Genomic DNA, 21,683 nt, shown 5'->3' with positions numbered 1-21,683 from the left:
ATCCTAAAAAAACAACATTTAACAACTGTGAAAGCTTGTCTCTATATCTATAAGGTAAAAACGCAAAATAAGTGCATAAAAAAACTTTCATCATCTTATAATTTGGGACATCATACAATTTTTTAAACGGAGATATACCTTTAAGAATTCCATATGGCATGCAATTGATTTGATACATGGTCGTACACACCTCATATGCCCGATATTCTTTAGGTACACGTCCTTCATAAAGCAAGGTTCTAGCAGTCTCTAGAATATGCTATTTCTTGCTCTCAACCACACCATTCTGCTTAGGTATATAGAGACACATTGCTCTATTTCTCTTTTCTGCAAAAGGTTTTAAAACATACTACCAATATACTCTCCACCAGAATCAGTACAAAGGACTTTAATTTTAGCTGCAAACTAAGTTTCAATTATGATACAAAATTTCTTAAAAATCTCGAAGAGTTCATTTCTATTTTTCATAAAGAAAACCCAACGTATATCTTGTACAATCATCAATAAATGTAATAAAATATACTGAACCACCCTTGGAAAAAACTGGTGAGTGACCCTACACATTTGAGTGTACAAGATCAAACGGACTTTCAGACTTCCTAACTTTAGATGCAAATGGCAAGGCATGACTCTCTGCCAATCTACAATGCTCACACTTCTCTACATGACTTGACATGACTATCTTGGACCCATCCAAACTCCCTGATGACAACTTAGAACTTGATATGTCCTAGTCTCTAGTGCCACAAAATTGACTCATCCATATTGGTAGCTTCTGTTAAATAATGTAACATCATATGTAATTTCATATTTTTAGTTTAGTTATATACTTTAGTTAGGATTAGGATAGTTTCTTTATTTTAGTTAGGTTTTGGACATTGTTTGGACTTTATGTTTTTTTGACCAAAGTCAAAAAGCATAAAGTGAGAGAGTCGTTGGACCCCCCAATGGCTCTATTTAGAGCCGTTGGGAGCCCAACGACTCCCTCTTTCCTTCTTCCTTGTGTATTATAAATATGGGATTTTACCCCTTGTTATTCAATGCTTTTAGTAGGTGCTTTCCCAATCAATAAAATTACATTTTTTTCTTATTGTGGTATACCCTTTCTTGGGTATTGTGTATGAATCCTTGTGGTTCATGTGAATAATCCTTTCGGTGGTTCCATTTGAAGATTCGCTTGGTGATAATCCAAGAACTCATTTTCTTACATGGTAACAAAGCTCGGTAGTGATCAAGCTATTCTTTTTGGTGCATCAGAAAGCGTGCCATCCAAAGTTTGAAAGAGAGACAACATTTTTTTTCAAGTGTATATGAAATTGTGATCATGTAAAAGCTTAGAAGCTTGGAGGAGCACTCATATTCACTATCCGCGGTGGAGTACATATTCTCTCTTCTATTCTTCTTCTCTACTCTTCTTTCTTTCCTTTGTTATTTCTTTATCCAAACCTTGTAAAATGGATGGCAATGATAATGTCACCATTAAACTCAACGATTCAAACTATGTTACATGGGCTTCAATTATGAAGTACCTTATATGGGGAAAACAGTTGTGGGGACTAGTTGATGGTACCAATTTGGAACCTAAAATAATCCTTACAAAGGTAAAAGGCTATGTTGTCAAAAGCGCTAGGCGGGGCTAGTTGGTGGACCTTCGAAAAGGCCTAGGCGGGCAAAAAAAATTAGGAACAAACAATGTAGAAAAATATAAACTACACAATATTGAAATAAATAAAGCATGTATGAAGCATAACAATTAATATTAAAGGGTCAAAACATAAGAGTGAATGACATTAAACATCGAACAAACAATTAATATTACTTGGGCTTGCATCTTCCATTGTTCTAATTAAACATTTCAAAATAAACAATTATTAATCAATAAAGTAGATAAACAAAACATACACAATATATATATATATATATATAAATATAAACTACAATATATACATATATAGTTCAATATATATGTATAAGCAATATATAAACTGACTGTAGTTTATATATATATATATATATATATATATATATATATATATATATATATATATATATACTGAACCGACTAGGTAGTGCGCCTTTGACAACATAGGTAGGAGAGAAAGAAATACTTCTCACGGAAGTTGAGAAAAATAAAATCATTACCACTTACAAAAAAAAGTGAAAAGAATGGAGAATGAGACATGCCAAGATTATGTCTTTGCTCATAAGTAATGTTGACATAAAAAAATGTTCAAGTCTTGCAAAAATTGAACATGCTAACGATGCTTGGAATTATCTTAAGAGAATGTATTCTCTTAAAGACATTGCACATTTGTGCAACCTACAAGACAAAGTTAGAAATATGATTCAAGGGGATAAGAGCATTAGAGAGTACTATAATATTTTGTCCGAATTATGGGAAGAATTGACTCTCCTAGAACCTAAGTGGCATTATCCACAAGATATAGAACTCCGCCAAAGTCAGATAAATGTGGATCACTTCTTTCTTTTTATTAGTGGGTTAAGATCAGAATTTGAATCAACCAAATCCGTTTTTCTTCATCGAGGAATGGTGCCTTCCATAGAAGACACAATAGAAGAATTGAACATGGAAGAGAATATGCTAAAAAAAAATATCTCTAAAAATGATGATGACTCGGTTCTAGCCGTATCTAGACCGGGAAATCATGTTCATACATACAAGCCTCCACACTATGGGAGGACTAATGATGAGAAACAAGGGAATGCTTTTGAGAAAAGAAAAGTCATTTGTTACTGTTGCCGAGAACCGGGATATGTAAAGACTTATTGTCCAAAATTAAAGAAACTTAATGAAAAGAAGGTCGCTTCGGTTGAATCTCCACAAAATTCAAATGCAACATCCATTTGAAGCATGTCCTTAACTCAAGTAGTGGAGACACTTCAACTACTACTCAAAGGAGCATCTTCATCCACTAGAGCTGTTGTTTCTTCCGTTGGCATTTTCGATTCCGGTAAATCCTTTTGGTTCCTTGACTCAGGTGCATCTTTTCATATGATACCAAACATAGATATACTATTCGAATGTCGTAACTCAAATGGGTCGAATGTTTTTACCGCTGATGAAACATCTCTTGAAATCAAGGTAATAGGAAATTTTGAAAATATTTCTCAAAACTCAAAAGGATTTTGTATTCCATAAATTAAATATATTCCTAAATTTAACCTAAATCTTTTATCTATCTCTCATTTATCTGACCATAGATATAATGTTTCCTTCTCCTCTAGTGGTTGTCGAGTGTGGGATCACTAGTCAGGAAAGCTGATTGGGGAAGGCCATAGAGAAGGTGGCTTGTACTATATGGATTTTTTTGAAATACCCAAGAGTGCATTATGTTATAATGTCCAGAAAATGGACTTGGATCTTTGGCACAAGAGACTTGGTCATCCTAGTATATCCAAGATCCAATTTTTTTCAAAGATGATTTTTTTTTTGTAATTTTGAAACTTATTCACGTGAACAATGTATTCTTGGAAAAATGAAAAGATTACCTTTTCAAGGAAGAACCTTTGTCTCTTCACGACCACTTGAGTTAATACATTCAGATGTATGGGGACCTGCACCTGTTATATCAAAAAGGGGTTTTATGTATTATATAATTTTCATAGATGACTTTTTAAGACATACTTGGATTTATTTTCTTAAACATAAATCTAAAGTTTTCTCATATTTTCAAATATTTCATAATCTGGTAAAAAACAGTTTAAGAATGATATTTTAATTTTTTGCATTGATTAAGGGGGAGAGTTTTTGTCAAAATAATTTAAAGATTATTTGAACTTTCATGGTATTACACATCAAAGATCATGTCCCTATACTTCTCAACAAAATGGTTTAGCTGAAAGAAAATATAGACATATTATAGAAACAACAAGAACTGTACTCATTACACGTCAAGTACCAAAAACTTTTTGGGCCGAAGCCACTCTAACTGCAACTTATCTCATTAACAGAATGCCATCTTCTTCACTAAACAATATCTCTCCTGTGGAAAAACTTTTTAAGCAAATTTCAGATTACTATAGATTGAGGGTTTTTGGGTATAAATGTTTTGTTTTTACATATAAAAATGATAAATTTTCCCCTCGTGCAATTTGTTGTGCCTTTTTAGGATATGCAAGTCACCAAAAAGGCTATAGATGTTTTGACCTTAAAACTGAAAAATTATATCTATCAAGGAATATACTAGGAAAGGAAAATTCTTTTAGTAAGAATCCTACGAAAATAGATGAGTACTCTTTTTTGTCGGACCTGGTTCCAAAGATTGATGAAGGTGATATTAATGAAAGTCAAGACGAGCAAAATGATATGATAAGGACATAATCATTTAGTGATGATCAAGGTTGTATTCAATACTCTAGGCAGGGAAATTTAGAAAAACCATGTGCTCTTGAAAAACACACTAAAGAATAAAAACAAATATCAACCAGAAAGTCATCTAGAGTGTCAAAAGTTCCCAGAAAATTTGTGTCATATGAGTCTTTTTCACCAAAATATCAAGCCTACATTGTCTTGATACACTCCTACAAAGAGCCTTCTAACTATGCTGCAACAAAAGAACAACCTGAATGGGTCAAAGCTATGACAACAAAATTAAAAGCCTTAGAAAAGGCAAATACCTGGACCATTCAAGATATTTCAATAGGCAAAAAGCCTATAGGTTGTTGATGGGTGTACAAAATTAAAACCAAGAGTGATGACACTCTTGAGAGGTTTAAAGTCCGATTAGTTGCCAAAGACTATTCTCAAGAATATGAAATAGACTATGAAGAGACTTTTGCCCCAGTTGCTAGAATGACCACAATAAGGATTCTAATAGCTCTTGCCTCTGTAAAAAATGACATATATACTAAATGGATGCCAAAAATGCATTTTTAAATGGAAGCCTAGTTGAAGAAGTATACATGGACCCACCACCTTGCATAAATATTCTTAAGGGAAAAACTCTTCGTTTAAATAAGGCTTTATAAAGACTTAAGCAAGCCCTAAAAACTTGGTATAATAAGTTTAGTCAAGTTATGCTTGATTTTGGTTTTCAATCTTGTCTTAGTGACACAACTTTGTTTGTTAAGAATTTTGATGTAGGTATCATTATCCTTCTCTATTTAGATGACATGATCATCGCTGGAAGTGATAAACATGGAGTTGACAATATTAAAAAGTTTCTCAAAATACAATTTGAAATGAGTGACTTAGGTTTTCTAAAGTTCTTTTTTGAAATAAAAGTTGCTTATTCTCCTAAAGGCTATTTATTAACTCAATTTAAATTTGCTTTAGATATTATTGACAGGTCTGGTATCTCAGATGAAAGACATGTTGACACTCCCGAAGTTGTAAATGTTAAGATGAAGATTGATGATGGAGAACCACTTGAAAATCCAACACCTTACAAAAAACTTATCGGGGCACTGACTTATCTCTCCATTACAAGACCTGACATTGTGCATGCTATTCACAATACAAGCCAATTTCAACATGCTCCTATCATTGTCTATAAGGGAGTTGTTTTATGCATTATTAGATATATTAAAACTTTCATTTTTGAGGACTTTTCTTGTCAGCTTCATCTTCCTTAGACTTAACTGCTTATACTGTTGCAGATTAGAGAAGTGATCCCAATGACCGACACTCAACTAATGGTTTTTGTGTGTTTTTAGGGGAATCATTGGTCTCTTGGAGGTGCAAGAAGGAACAAAAGGTCTTCCTGAAGCCGAGTACAGAACCATGGCTACTGCTTCACGACATGGGTGTTAGGAGTACAGGAGCATCACAACTGTGCTGCGACAACAAAAGTTCTATTTACATTGCCAGAAACTGGACATTCCACAAACGGACTAAGCATATCGAGATGGATTGTCACTACGTATGAGAGAAATTTCTACATGGCACCATTGATCTTCCATATGTCTCCTCTGAATATCAACTGGCAGACTTCTTTACCAAACCTCTTGTTGCTTCTCGATTTCACTTTCTCTTGGACAAACTTTCGGTTATTCAACCGTAAGTTTGAAGGGGAGTGTTAAATAATGTAACATGATATGTAATTTCATATTTTTAGTTTAATATTATAGTTTAATTAGAATGAGGATAGTTTCTTTATTTTAGTTAGGTTTTTGACATTGTTTGAACTTTATGCTTTTTTGACCAAAGTCAAAAAACATAAAGTGAGAGAGTCGTTGGACCCCCAACGGCTCTACATATGTAGAGCCGTTGAGGGTCCAACGACTCCCTCTTTCCTTCTTCCCTTTGTATTATAAATATGGGGTTTTACCACCTTGTTATTCAATGCTTTTAGTGGGTGTTTTCCCAATCAATAAAATTACAAATTTTTTCTTCTGATTGTGGTATACCCTTTCTTGAGTATTGTGTATGAATCCTTGTGGTTCATGTGAATAATCCTTTTGGTGGTTCCATTTGAAGATTCGCTTGGTGATAATCCAAGAACTCATCTTCTTACAGCTTCTAGACCAACTTAGACCAACTCCATATCTCCTCTTTGAACTCATATCCAGTTAGTGCATGTAATATAAGTTTTCCTCTTTATGGCTAATCCCATTCTTCTTCCTTGATAGTTGATTATGCAAAACACAATAAAATAAGAGAAAAAGTATTATAATTGAGTTGGGTAATTTGACCAACAAAAATAAGATTCATAGCATGAGAATAAGCATAATAAACTTGAGAGATATTCAATTTACTCTCAGGATATGAACTAGCGGTAATAGAATTCACTTTCAAAATTGACATGGACGGCCCATTTGCAGTGTGAAAAACACGATTGCATGGATAACAATTAGTTTAAACAAACTCAAGAGTTGTCATATGGCATAATGCTCTTGAGTTTATCAACCACCCAAGAGAACCATCCGAGATACCGGCAAAGGCAGTACCAAAAGCGGAAGAAGGGACAAAAGATGAGAGAGCAATGGAAGACTGAACAAGAGCTGTAATTGGTGGATTTGTTATTGCATCTGCTTTAGAATTTGAAACTGAGCACCACTCGCATGCTTAGAAGGTCTCACCCCAGATTAAGCAGTGGACTGAGCACCACTGCCACTGCCATCAAACTGCACATCTTTGGGTTTAGAACTCTCTTTTCCAGTGGAGGCTGCAACTGTTCCACCCTTCTTTTTTCTCAACACTAAACATGAGTTCTTCATGTGCCCATATCCTCTGTAGTAATGACACTGAATAGAATCTCCTCTGCCACCACTAGATCCACGACCTGGTTGACAAGCAACTGCAAGCATTGTCTTCTTAGAAGACTGGCCACTACGAGAATTAATGTTAGTTTCTTTTGCCAACAACTCTCCCATAGTCTGAATTAATGTAGGTAGAAAAGGACGATGGAGGATACTGCCACGAACACTATCAAATTCAGGACGAAGTGCCATGAAAAAGTCAATAACTTGCTTATGGTCCTTTGTCTTAATGTCTCTATTTTTTGCACTCAATGCACTCATCACACATAGTGCACTTGCTGATAGACATCATTGATTCTATGGCATCAGATAAATGCTGAAATTGAGCATAGAACGTTTGAATAGACTCATTTCCTTGTCTTAAGGCTTATAGTTCTTTCTCCAATTGATACCTTCTAGCGCAATTGTATTGCTCATAAACTTGTGTGAGATACTCCCAAGCATCGTTGGCTGCCTCATACTTCTTGATATTAACTGCGATATTTTGTTCTATCAAGCCCAGGGTCCACAATTTTCCCTTTTCGTTATCCTTCCCTCATTCTACAATCTCAGGATCGTTGTTAGCATCTCCCTTCTTGGGTTTGGATTAGGTACCATCAAGATACCCAATATAGTCAAAACCCCTAACCACGGTCTTCATAAATTCAACCCAATACGCAAAATTTGTCCCATCAAACTTGATGGGTATGATTTGAATAGTTTCCTTCCTCTCCATTACACACCAAACCACAACTACAATTGAATAGCTGCACAAGAAAACAATAACCATAACAACAAAGAACAAATATGTTGTATGTGGCTGAAAATTAACAAATATAGCCACACCAATACCAAGACTCTGCAAAAGAACAAAGAGAGCAGTTAGAACTAGTTTGCCAATGCCAAATACAAGAACACCCAACAAAGTCTTGCTCAATACTTGAACAACACAGCCAGCTACACTGTTTCATCACACAACAGCCATAGCACATCAATCTGCCCAATATCAACGCAATAAAACCACCTGATTGTGTTTAAACATGCAAAAAAGTTACCGCCTATTATATCCCTCTTAAATCTTCACCAAAACCAATCACAAACACCAAAATATGCCAAATGAATGCATCCACAATACTTCTAAATAAAAAATGGCAGAATAGTAGTAGTCTTCCCTTCCATAGACTAATGATTTGAACAGATTCAACAAAAAAACCCAAATCTGGTCCAAACTAGAATGTATCTGAAAAAATACTTGAAAAAAATCACATAAATTCCGATATCCAACTAAAACTCATGAAATTTGATTCGTAGAGCTCGTAAAATGAAGCACTACCACAATCCCAAATCGAAGCTAACGGACCCAAACCTTTATCTCCAGTCATTCAGCATCTTGCTGATGTCAGCAATGCCTGTGTCTCTGAAACAGAATGAAACTACACTTCCTTCTTCTAAACAATTTGATGCTCCTCCTCCTCACAAACTTGGCTTCGATACCATATTCATGCTTGAGAATCCATGGTTAGCAAAGAAGAAGAAGCAATAGGCTAGAACAAAGAAATAAGAAGACAATATGCTTCATTGATTCTAAAGGGGATAGTTACAACAATATGTGCGGTTGACCCCTGTAAGGCACAACAAGACAAACATGGTTATTTCCTGCAACTAATTGGGAAAATACAAGAATACCCTATAGATAAGGATGTGTACAAAAGAATAAGATGGGTATCACACAGAAAAGTAAAACACATATTGCACTTCTCAACAGCTTGCACCTAGTTCCGAACTTTGTTTTAATTCACATCTGATGTATTGATGCTTGGGAAAATGAAGTAACATATTCTTGGTCTAAGAAAGAGCGTCTTGTCACTTGAAGATTTTAATTTTTGAAGTGCCTACAAATCTTTTAGAGAAAAGGTTTACCCATTAAGGGAGCATACATTGTGTATTGGCTTATTGAATACACTGGCAGTGTCATGCTATGCTATGACTTGGTGGAAAAATTTGAGTCGTGTAAGTGACAATAGTCTAAAATTATTATCAGAAACTTGCTTACTAGTTTAAAATGTCGTAAAATGATCTTTTTTGGATTAGCAGTAAATTGCTATCCAAGTGTATCAAGTCTGAGTAAATGTTGTAAATTAATTTTTTTGTGAGATTGCATTTATGAATAAATTTATTTTATTTTTAGACTTGGTGGAAAAATTTTTGACGTGTAAATTATTATCAGAAACTTGCTTACTAGTTTAAAATGTCGTAAAATGATCTTTTTTGGATTAGCAGTAAATTGCTATCCAAGTGTATCAAGTCTGAGTAAATGTTGTAAATTAATTTTTTTGTGAGATTGCATTTATGAATAAATTTATTTTATTTTTTCTACTGCTAGAAATGCACATTTTTTCAGAGATGATGCATTTTGATACTTCGGAAAGTTCTTGTTGAATCAATTAGTCGTTCGAAATACTCTTTTGCATTTATCAATGATTCCTATGGAAAAGTTTGGATTCATACCCTCAAGAAGAAATATGATATTTTTGCATGTTCTCAGAAATTTAAAGCATTGACTAAAGAAGGTAAAAGAATTTTAAGCATTTGAGAGGTAGTTTTGCTATACCTGGTAAATGGAGTGGTTGAGTGAATGAGTTGTGCAATTGTTGGGCTAGAAGGTTGTTGAACATGGCTGTCCTTGAGCTATGCTTCTGGCACAAGTTAGCATGACGTTTCTTGGTGAATCTGCTTCATACAATTACACTAGAATGCAAAATTTGAAAAGAAATATGGTTTGAAAAACTTGTTACTCTTGTGCATATTTAGTTGTGGCCCCTATGTATGAATTTTTAAAACCAAAGGACTCAGCTGGATGATGGTTCAAAATATGTGCCTTTTTTGGTTATGTAATTGGTGCAATGATGCTGTACACGATCTAGTGCTTAGTTGAGATGTTTCATTGAATATTGTCTTGCAAAATAACAAAAAACAACCTAACTAAAAAATGTTAGAGGTTCAAAATTGAATTTGAAAAGAAGATGAAAATGAATATGTTGGTGCTGAAACCAAGAAGTTTTATGAAATTGATGAAGAGCAAGTGCAAAGGAAACTATAGACTGAAAACAGGAAAATTAATGCAGGCCCAACCATTAATCCACATTCCTTGATAACAGACTGTGAATGCATGCTTGCGTAACAGAAGAATGTGAGCTTGTATCATAACAGAAGGCTTGTGAAGTCATCGATGGTTTTAACCTCTAGGGAGGGCATCTATGGAGGAGAAGATGCGTGTCTTTGCATAGAAACAAGACATGACATTTGATAGACTACCAAAGGATGGCAAACTATTTGTTGCATGAGGGTCTTTAAGACGAAAAATAACGATAGGATGTTGAAAGATATACTTTGGCTAGTTGCCAAAGGGTAATCCTGGGCATAGTATCAGTTCAGCTAATTTTTAGTGTTTTCCTTTAGTGTATGTCAGATGTGACAAGGCAGAATCTGGTGCAAAATAACAGCAGCATTTGGAAACGTCTGGATCAAGAGAGTCTGTGCGGGGAATAGTTGAAGGTGGTGAGCAACCCACAGTTTCTAACTCTGGTGATTTACATGTCAATGATCGGGGTGTGCAACTAAGAAGCCCTACCATAATGTGATATCCACCTGATAAGTTGGCAAACTATAATACATTTTCTCTTGATTTTCAATTGTATTCTGCTCCACTTGAGTGAGCGAAACAGCCCAAGCACTTTGTAGAAGCTTGTAAGACCCTTGTTGGGTTGAAGCCATAAATGAGGAGATATGACGCTTCATGAATGTGGCACTTGACAAGTTCTAAATAGACCAATAGACAAGAATCTTGTCAGTTTTCAATGAGTTTATATATCAAATATAAAGCTGATGGAAGTATAAAAATGTATAAGGCTAGATTAGTGGAAAAAGAGTAGTTCCAAGAATATGTTCTAGATTTTGGTAAAACTTTTAATCCAATGGTATGAATGGAAACTATTAGAGTTGTGCTTTCCTTTGCAGGTAATTTTGGTTTGGAAACACCTTCTCGTATGAAGATTTATATGAAGAGGTGTATATAGAACACTTCCTGGATATCCAGAAGGGAATGTTGCCAATACTGATTTGAGATTGTGAAAGGCTATATATGGTCTTAAACAAGCATTTGGGGGCATTGTTAGATACATTCAGCACAACAACAAAATCTATGGATTTCATTTGCAGTCAACGTGATTACTCATTGCTTGCACATAGATGCTTTTAGTATTACACTATCTTGCATTCAAGAACTCAAATTTTACTTGCAAAGCAAGTTTCATATGGACCTTGGAGTTCTTAAAATATTTTTTTGGTGTTCAGGTAGACCACAGCTGGTTCGTTAGTGCTTACATAAAGTTAGCCCAGGATTTATTGAAGCATAGTGGAATGTTGAAATGCAAACCTTCTATGACTCTAATAGCGTTGAATTACCAAGCTACAACAAGAGAATGAGAATGATCTGCTTCTAGATTTCTGAGAAAAATTTAGAAGTATTGTAGGAGCATTACAATATCTTACATTTACACACCCTAACTTGGTTTATGCTGTGAATTAGGTATCCCAATTTATGCATGCACCCAAGTACGACCATATCCATGCTGTCAAAAGAATCTTAAGATGTATCAAGGGTACAATTGGAGACGGTCTTGTATATGTGAAACCCACTAAAAAAGTCTCATGCATTTACAAGTTCCTTAGGTGCTTCATTGATCTAAGGTAACTTCTCGTCCCTTTAGTTCGTTTCGTTCGTTTTCGTCATTTTCCCTTTCTCCCTTAACTTGCTCAAGTTTCTTCTTGTTCCTCATTATTTTCTCTTCTAATTTTTAGTCCCTGTCTCTTTATCATTGCAGTTGATGTCAGCACTTTCCATGCTGACATCATCAGTTTTCTGGCACATTTCTTTGCTGCTGCCATATCTGATATTTCATGTCCCATGTTGCTCTCTTTATCACTTCTTTGATGTCTCTCTCACCTTGATCTATGAAAAAGGAGAAAAGAGGCGAGTCTTGTTACTAAGAATACTAGCTTATCATGATCCAGGGGCATTTAGCTAAATTATTTTAGTGACCTTTGAACATGGTTGAGTGATACATCTAGTCAATGTTTCTCAGTTTGCTTTTATATTTTGATGTAGCCAATTTTTATTTGATTCTAGCAAAATTCTTCTACGTGGGCTTGTTAAAGAGAGGTTTATCAAGTGTCCCTTTTGGGCTGTGTTACATGGGTATACTTGTTGCTATCTGGTAAAACTTGGTTGTTTTCCAAAAGCAAGATATGGGTGTCCAGTTAATTGGACATGTTACTAACACAGAGAGAGTTGGGTTTTCACTAAAAATATGATGAATTGACTGTATTGGATGTAAAATATTCATTTAAAGTATTTCATTGATCTTATATAGTATACAATGTGTCTATATGGCAGCAGCAAGCACCTTGTATTAGCAGTCAGAACCATAATCACAAATATCAGTCTTGGCTATTTCTCGGTGGGGAAAAATCTCGTGATATTATAGGTTTTTTGATAAATATCAGGAAAATCTTGAAAAATAAAAAAATAGAAAAAAGTTGAAAAATAAGAAAAAATTCATGTTAAGCAAAGAAGCAATAAAACATGACTATAAATATAATTAAGAAAAAATATATGTTAAGTGAAGAAGCAATAAAATATGAACATAAAACATGAATATATTTTCCAGATATTATCGCAATAAATTGAAATATCTGATATTTTCAAAATATCACGAGATTTTTCCTGTAATTTTTTTATTTTACAGCGATAATATTGTGATATTTTGAAAATATCACCGATATCTGTGACTCTGGTCAGAACTATCACCTTCAGCATGAATAACACTAGGCATTTTGTAATCTTGAAATACCTACGTTACACAGCATTTCACTCATTGCATGTCATTTCGCAATATGATTCTAAGATGAGAATGCTTGCCTCATGTAACAAGCTACACATCTCACTTGACATATGGTTGTCCTTTTCCTAGGAAACTCTCTTCTTATACACTTCCTAACTGTTCAAACATATATATATATATATATATATTTATATATATATATATATGTATATATATATTGTGTCAAAAACTACATGTTAACTTTTCCAAAAATTTATAATATATGATAAACTAATCCAGTTACACGTTTAGTTAAGCTCATGCCATTCTAATTAGCTAGATTGATCATTGGGATTTTTCATGCAATCATTTATATCCATTCTTTTTGGGAACTGTTCTAAAGTTCAGTTGATCATAATGAACGCTAGTGGATTTTTATTAATAGGCTTCATGTTTTCTTTTTTCTTTTTACAACAATTTCTCTTGGTTTTTATAATTTTTTTGTGTTGTTTGTACAGTGGGATGATGAATTAGTTGAGTCCTCCTCGTCTGAAAAATCTGAGAGTCATTCAAGAGATATACATTTACCTACCCCAAAGAAATTCAAACTTTCACCTATGCAGAAGAAAGCTGCTACTAAATACACGAGACGAAGAAAAATCAAGAAATGGAGTTCATTGGAAGAGGAAACATTAAGAGATGCTGTCAAGAAGTATGGCTTTTCTTTCTTTTCTTTTCATTTTAATATGGTGGCACATTTGACTGTATTTCTTTGTCACTTTGTGCTTATTATATATATGAGTGTGTGTGTTATGGTAACAATAGAGTGCTTTGGGATCACCTACACCTGTAATGAAATAATAACAAGAGCAAATGAGTGCCTCTTATGGGCTTACAAGAACATAACCGAATCATAAAGGACCACTTATGGGTCAATGCACATCACCCACACAAGGGTCAAGAAGATACAAAATATATGCTTTTGTATTACAAAATGCTTGAGAAAGCATTGAAGGTTACATGGGGAGAACCCCTATTTATAACAAGAGAGGGACAGTGGGGCTGCCCAACTAGCTGGGGTCCAGTCACATTTGTGACTGTTGGGATCTGCTCCAACAGCTAGTTGAAGCTGTCCCATCAGTCACATGTTTCGAAACCTAAAAATAAAATACAAAAAAGAAGAAGACAAAGTCATCCCCTAATGGGCTGATTACTATTACAATATGAAATTATCGACATACCCCTGATGTGTATTTCAGTTTACATACATTTGAATACACACATATATATATATACATATAAATATACATGTATATATCTATATATACATATGAATACATATGTATTAGATACACAATCTTAACACCCCCCCTCAAACTCACGATGTAACAACCCAGAGTTTGCCAAGTAAGAAGTGAAATCTAGGTGACATGAGCACTTTAGTGAAGAAGTCCATCAGTTGATACTCAGATGGTACATATGGCAACATGACGGTCTTCTTCAAAAATTCTTCATGAACGTAGTGACAATCAATTTCAATGTGTTTGGTCTTTTCATGGAATGTATGATTGCTTGCAATGTATATTGTATATTGTGTTCTTATTGTCATAACATAATCTTGAGGGTTTTGCAATGTGAACTCCCAAGTCTTCTAACAATTGTCTCAATCATGCTAATTCAGAAGTAGTTGTCGCCATGACACAATACTCTGCTTCAGTGGAAGAGAGGGACACCCTGCTACTTTCATCTCCATGAAATTAGAGAATCACCTACAAAAATACAAGAACCGATGGTTGAGCGTCTATCATTCACATACTCTTCCTAATCAGAATCAGAATATGCAATAACTTCTAACGGAAAAATGATGAAATAAATAACCTATAATTAATAGAATTTCTAATATATCTAATAATCCTCATTACAACACTCATATGTACTATAGTGATAGCATGTTGAAATTGACTAATAGAATGAATGACATAAGAAATATTAGGACGAATAATAAAGATAAGATAAAGCTCCAATCATTTGTCTATATGAAGTTGGATCCTTCAGAGGTTCTCCATCATCTTTCTTCATCTTTGCATTGATGACCTTTGGAGTATCAACTCATTTTTTATCTGAGTCCTGACCGTTTGATGATCTCTGTTGCATACTTAGTATGAGATAACAAGTAACCACAAGGTGAGTAAGCCACTTCTATTCCAATAAAGTATCGTAAAAAATCAAGGTCTGTCATATCAAAGTTGACTTTTCACACATCTTTAATATGACTAACTTCTTGCTTATTACCTCACGTGATAATCATATCATCAACATAGAGAAGTAATATTATCATTCCGGCATTAGAAGACTTGACAATTAATGTAGTGTCAGTATAATAGGATTTAAAACCAAGTTCTGTTATCACACTACTGAATCAATCATACCAAGTTTTGTGGCTTGTTTTAGGCCATACAAAACTTTTTGTAATTGATTTTTTTTTACATAGGCTAAACTTAATCCTGGTGGGGGATCCATGTAAACTTCCTCATTGAGATTACCATTCAAAAAGATATTTTTTACATTCATTTGAAAAATAAACTAGTTTTAAATTATGCTATATAAATAAAAGTTCTAACAGTAGTCATTCGGGCGATTGGAGCAAATGTCTCATCATAGTCTATTCTATATTCTTGACTATATCTTTTGGCCACTAGTCTAGCTTTATATCTTTCTAATGTCTCATCACTTTTAGTTTTAATCTTATAGATCTATCTACATCCTATAGTTTTCTTTCCTTTGAGTAATGTTTGAATTTTTCAAGTTTTTGCCTTTTCTAAATCTTTCATTTCATCATTCATTGCTCTAATCCATTCTTAATTATTTTTAGCATCATGGTAAGACGATGGTTCTACATATGGGTGTATAGCTATTAGACATGCTCTATATTTGGGTTCAAAGGAATCATAGGATACAAATCTACTAAGAGTCTTTGAAATTCTCATGAATCTTTTAACACTAGAGGAATCTATATCTTGATTTTGATAATATCTTTCTAAAGAACATAAAGGATGGTCTTCGGTACGTCGAGTATAGATTTTAATTTCACTATGAGGTTGGTATGTATTATCAAGACCCTCATTCACATTCTCATGTGCATCATGAGTGTCCTCATTGTCACTCTCATGCACATCATGAATGCCATCACAACTCATATGCTCATTGGCAAGGTAAAAAAAATGAATAGTAACAATGCTCTTGGATTTAATCTTTACCAAATCTATTTTCTTTTTCAAGAAAAGTGACATTTCTTGAGACATAATTTATTCTTTTTAATTTCATAACATCTATATCCTTTTTTTTTTTTAGCGTAGCCTAGGAAACCGCAAAGAATAATTTTTGCATAAAGTTTGTGTCATTTTTTTTGGTAAGAACAAAGCATTTACAACCAAAGACTCTCATCCTTTTGTAATCGAGAGATGTTTTAAATAATGTTTTCAATGAAAGAAATGCTTTTGATAGTTTTCTACAACATTCTACTTATCAAATAAACCGCCGTAAGAGTGGCTTCAGCCCAAAAAAAATTAGAACATTTTTTGGTATAAGTGTTCTAGAGTCTCTACAATATGTCTATACTTCCTTTCCCCTAGCCCATTTTGTTGAGGAGTATAGAGACATAATTTTTGGTGAATAATTCCATTTAAGTCAGGATATTTTTTAAAGTCCTTTGATACAAATTCTCCTCCAGAATCGATTCTAAAGATTTTAATATTGGTTTAAATTGAGCTTTTGGAGACAATCAAATACTTTGGATTTATGTTTAAGAAAATATATCCAAGAGTATCTACTATAATCATCCACAAAAATAACATAATAAGATATTTCTTCTTTGGATATAACCAGAGTCGGTCCTCATACATCCGAGTCTACCAACTCAAATGGTTTCTTTGATATAAAATGATTATGCCCAAAAGATAAAGATTTCATTTTACGAAGAATACAATCTTCACAAAAATTCCTTTCTTTATAATTTGTGAAAAATGAAAACAAATGTAATTTCGACACACTAGGGTATCCTAGTCTCTTGTGCCAATTTTCTATATCTTTCTTTTTTACAAAATTAAAAAATGTATGATTTGATAATTCAAGATTGTCCATAACATAGAGATCTTCTCTTTTATGGCCTCGCCCAATCGACTTTCCGGACTTGAGATCCTATATCAAACAAACATTAGATGAAAACAAGATTTTGCATCGATGATCCGTAATTTGAGAAACGGATAGGAGGTTTAAATTTAATTTTAGTACTATTATAATATTGGGTAAAAAAATTGTTTGATGTTTTTGTAAAGTTCCAAAACTTTTGATTTTTAAAGAGGTTCCATCGGCGGTTGAAACATAAGAATCATTTAAGTTAATATGACATTCAGATAGTATAGACTCATTTGGGGTCATATGAAAAGAAGCACCGGAATCAAGAATCTAATAAGTCTTACCGGGGATCAATGCATGTGGATACGACCACGCCCGAGAAGGAAGAAGCCTGATTCTGGAACATTGGTTGTAGTGCCTTCATGAGTTGTGCCAAATACAATGAGCCGATGCTTTTGGAGTTATGTACACCATTTCTTTCAAGAGATGGTTCCACCGAAGCTCCCTTCTTATCATCTCTTTAATCTTCTCTCCTTTTAGGACAAAAGAGTTTGATATGACATGACTCATAACAATGACAACATATTAATTTGTCGCTCTTCTTGTATTCATGATTGCTTCTTTTATCATTTTGGATCCTTACATAATCATTGAAATTTCTTCCATTCTCATCACTTTTTCCAAAGTGAGGGGGCTTATAAGCCCTTGTGTGATTTTCGAGCCTTGTCATAGCAAGCACAAATTCTTCCTCTTTAGAAGAGGAAAGTTTTTTCAACCTATTTTCTTCTATGGTTAAATTTTTAAGTGTTTCAACTATGGTAGGTACACCTTATCTACGAAGAAGGGGCCGATTTGGTCCCTTCAAATTTGGATCTAAACCCATTAATAAATTGGTAGAAATGCTTCATTCTAATTTGTTTTTTACGAAGTTCTACATTTTGGGGGCAATGCCATTTTGACTCTAGGAGAACCAATTCATCCCAAAGAAGAGAGAGGTCATTGTAATATTCTCTAATGCGCATCTCTCTTTGGGTCATAATTCTAACCTTATTTTGCACATTGCATATGTGAGCTATATTCTTAAGACTATACATAAATTTAAGATTCATCACTAGCAAAATCAAATTTTGCTAAGCTAAAGCAATTTTTTGATGTCAACACTATTGATGAGCCATCCATTTATCTTGGAATGACCCATCCTCCATTATTTCCATTTTTTTTCGTATTCAGTGACGGCCTTAGACATCTCTTCTCCTTAAAGAGCCACCTCCTTTCCATTTTCCATCTTGGTGAGTATAAGTTTAGGCTCTCTTTCGATGTCATCAACCAAACCCCATAGACCCTTTTCACATATTTTATGTTTTACTATGGATGTTCACATTGCATATTATCGAGTCTCACGGGAATGGAGACGACCACTTCTCTTTTATCCTCCATTTTTACAATAATGAGAGAGTGAGGGAGATAGAGAAAGAAGAGAGAAGGTAACAAGAATTTTGTTGAAGAGAACTTTGATGGTGAGCTTTTCAATGCAACGATCCTAGAAACCGATGTTCCACAAATCCCACAAATCTCACAACCCATGAGCACCAAGACTCTGATACCATGTAATGAAATAAGAACAAAAACAAATGAGTGCCTCTTATGGGCTTATGAGAACACAACCAAATCACAAAGGACCAATTATGGGTCGATGCACATCACCCACCCAAGGGTCAAGAGGATTAAAAAATATATGCTTTTATATTACAAAATGCATGAGAAAGCATTGAAAGATACATGGGGAGAACCCTTATTTATAACAAGAGAGGGAGAGTTGGGGCAGCCCAACTAGCTGTTGAGCTAGCCCCCAACAGTCACATTTGTGACTGTTGGGAGCATCTCCAACAGCTAGTTGGAGCTGTCCCATCAGTCACTTGTTTCAATACTTATAAATAAAATACAAAAAATTAAAAACACAGTCAGCCCCTAATGGGCTGATCACTATTACAATGTGAAATGACCAAAATACCCCTGATCGGTATTTTGGTTATCACACACACACACACACAATCTTAACAACACCCACCTAGTAGAAACCATGGGTGTAGGTTGCATCTTCCCACTGATACCTCATAGATGTATTCAACATAGTTTGTTTGAGACAAATTATAACTTCTATCATGTTTTTTGGATGTTAAAATGTGATTTTTCAAGTCATAAAATTTTGGTAGATTGTGAGAATTGAGCTTTGAAGCATACAACTATCGCATGATCCAAAACTTGTTTTCTACTAAGAAATCCATCTGTAGGGTTTGATCAGCAAAAGAACCCAAAAGATTATGAAAACTTATGGCTTCCTCTACATTGGTGTAGGTGCACCCAGAGCGCCCTATATATATATATATATATATATATATATATATATATATATATATATATATATATATGGTGAAAATTATGGAATTTTGTGGTTTTGACATTTTCAACATATCTGCCATCTTGTTTATGTTTGTTATCCTGTTGCTAATAGATTTATTCCAACGAACTAGAAGTAGGAGGCATTTGTGACTGATATTTTTGTTGAATGATGTGGGGATGCACAATGGAATGAAAGTCTTCAAAAGTGGTTTCACCATAATCTTTTGGAACAAGTGCTCTCTATTTCAATTTGAGTCTGCAGTTCTATCTACACCGCACATCCATACACTTGATTACTGTTTTTTCTCAATCTTCTAGTTTGCCTTTTTTTTCCCTCTTGAATTCAGAGGTGAGTATTTTCACCCAATGTGCTTTTCTTCATGTACGTTATTGGTTCTTGTTTATTCTATTCTCAGTATTTCTTTTGCATTCTTACATCAATTTGGTTCGTGCTTATTGTTGTTCAACTTAGCTTGGAATATAAAATGCTGTAATGATTTTTTTCCATTTTTGCGTGGTTTTTTTCCTCTCTGGGAAGGCATGGGATAGGGTACTGGAAGCGTATCCTGGACTGCTATCGTGAAATTTTTGTAGGGAGAACAGAGGTATTTGGTTTTTCAGCATGGAGAACATCAGAATTTCTTGTTTTTTTAGGATCTTTGCTGATTGTTTTTCTGGATGGTTGCTCTTACAGATAGACTTGAAGGATAAGTGGCGAAATATGATTCGGTCCTAGACTCTGAACCAATTGGATACTTTTGTTTCATAATTTGGATGCATGAGCATCTTTTCTGATCTCTCTTGGTTCTCTTGTATAGATTAGCTTCATCATGTCTTAACTATTTAACTGGACAGATTCCTAGGTTTGATACTGACAAGTTGTAAAGTTGATTTGATTAACCTTTTGTAGCCACAATGATGTAATGGGTGATAGATGCATCTCTTATTGTAATGAAAGCCTTGTCTGATTCCGGAATGCTATTTTAAATCATGAATTGATTGCTGATTGATGGTACGCCTATCACATAAATTGAATTTTTTTTGTTTTATGGGGAAATATTGAACACCAATAGTCAACATATGAAGGAAATTATTGTAGGAAAATTAGAGGGGCTTAAACATTTTATGAAATTATGTATGAGAAGAAATTTGGGGAGTTTTAAACCACAAAAGATATCTTCTCATTGATATCTCTATGAACAAATAGTATGTGTAGCAAATGTTTTCAATTGTGTGCTTGATACATTTGCTAATATCTTTGTGAAGATATGAAATCTCCACCTTTGATCTTAGATGCAGTGGAGGATTTGGATAAATTCACCTGAATCTTCTCACCTCCCTCTTGGGGGTTTGCCTTAAGGGCGATTCAAAATGTAGGTGCTTTAGTTTGTGCTCCTTGGTAAGAGTAGTGTGTTTGTTTCTTTCTCTGTGTAACACGTCGAGAGATTTTAACCCTTATAAAAACATGTGAAAAATAATTTTTTTTGAAAATATTTAAAATTATCATCGAAAACATTTTCAAACAGGGGTTCAAAACCTCGGTGGGTTACGTTGCCCAAAAAAACGATTATACTGAATTCAAAAGAAGATTACATGACAAATAAAATACTTTTATTCAAAAGAACAATGTATTATTTAAAATATTACAAAACCAATATAATGTCATGTGTTTGAATTCAGTGCTCGAGAAAGAAAAATGAGACTCGGTAGACAACGCCACAACATCCCATGTTTGCTCTGCATCCTAGTCTTTTCTTGCAATAATTTGCCCATAAAAATGATTAGACTTATGACAGTCTAGTTGGTGTAAATATATTTTATTGTTTTATATTATAAAGGCATGTTTTCATCTCAAACTGTGTGATTTAGAGGCCTTTGTTTCAATATTTATCCACCCTGGTACATGGGGTGACAGAAGATTGCATACAACCGAAGCATCCAGGGGTATATTATTCTCAAGTATTTTAACTCAGGTGCCTGCCTGAGCATATCCAAAATGGGCAGTCCGTTACCAGGAGAAGTCACCGCTAAGGCAGAACAAAAATAGAATGCATCTTAAATTACTTT

The 21,683-nt window shown here is 34.2% G+C and overlaps 1 protein-coding gene across 2 annotated transcripts in view; it reads left to right on the top strand.

Moving 5' to 3' along the window:
• The window catches only part of LOC149821772 (uncharacterized), a 43,036-nt gene extending 22,421 nt beyond the window's left edge, over positions 1-20,615 (top strand). The window contains exons 3-5 of one of the 2 annotated variants that reach the window (XM_089981474.1): positions 13,601-13,794; positions 20,155-20,221; positions 20,311-20,615. In XM_089981474.1, coding sequence (XP_089837600.1) covers positions 13,601-13,794; positions 20,155-20,221; positions 20,311-20,352 — 303 coding nt within the window. In that variant the 3' untranslated portion in view covers positions 20,353-20,615. The remainder of the gene's footprint in view (positions 1-13,600; positions 13,795-20,154; positions 20,222-20,310) is intronic. The other variant, XM_089981475.1, reaches the window with a different exon arrangement.
• Positions 20,616-21,683: the final 1,068 nt, after the last annotated feature.

Source organism: Nuphar pumila, chromosome 11, assembly GCF_984573655.1.
Source record: "Nuphar pumila chromosome 11, dmNupPumi1.hap1.1, whole genome shotgun sequence".
Classification (NCBI taxonomy): Eukaryota; Viridiplantae; Streptophyta; class Magnoliopsida; order Nymphaeales; family Nymphaeaceae; genus Nuphar; species Nuphar pumila.
Note: the sequence above shows the minus strand (reverse complement) of the source record. Positions and strands in the feature narration are given on the sequence as shown.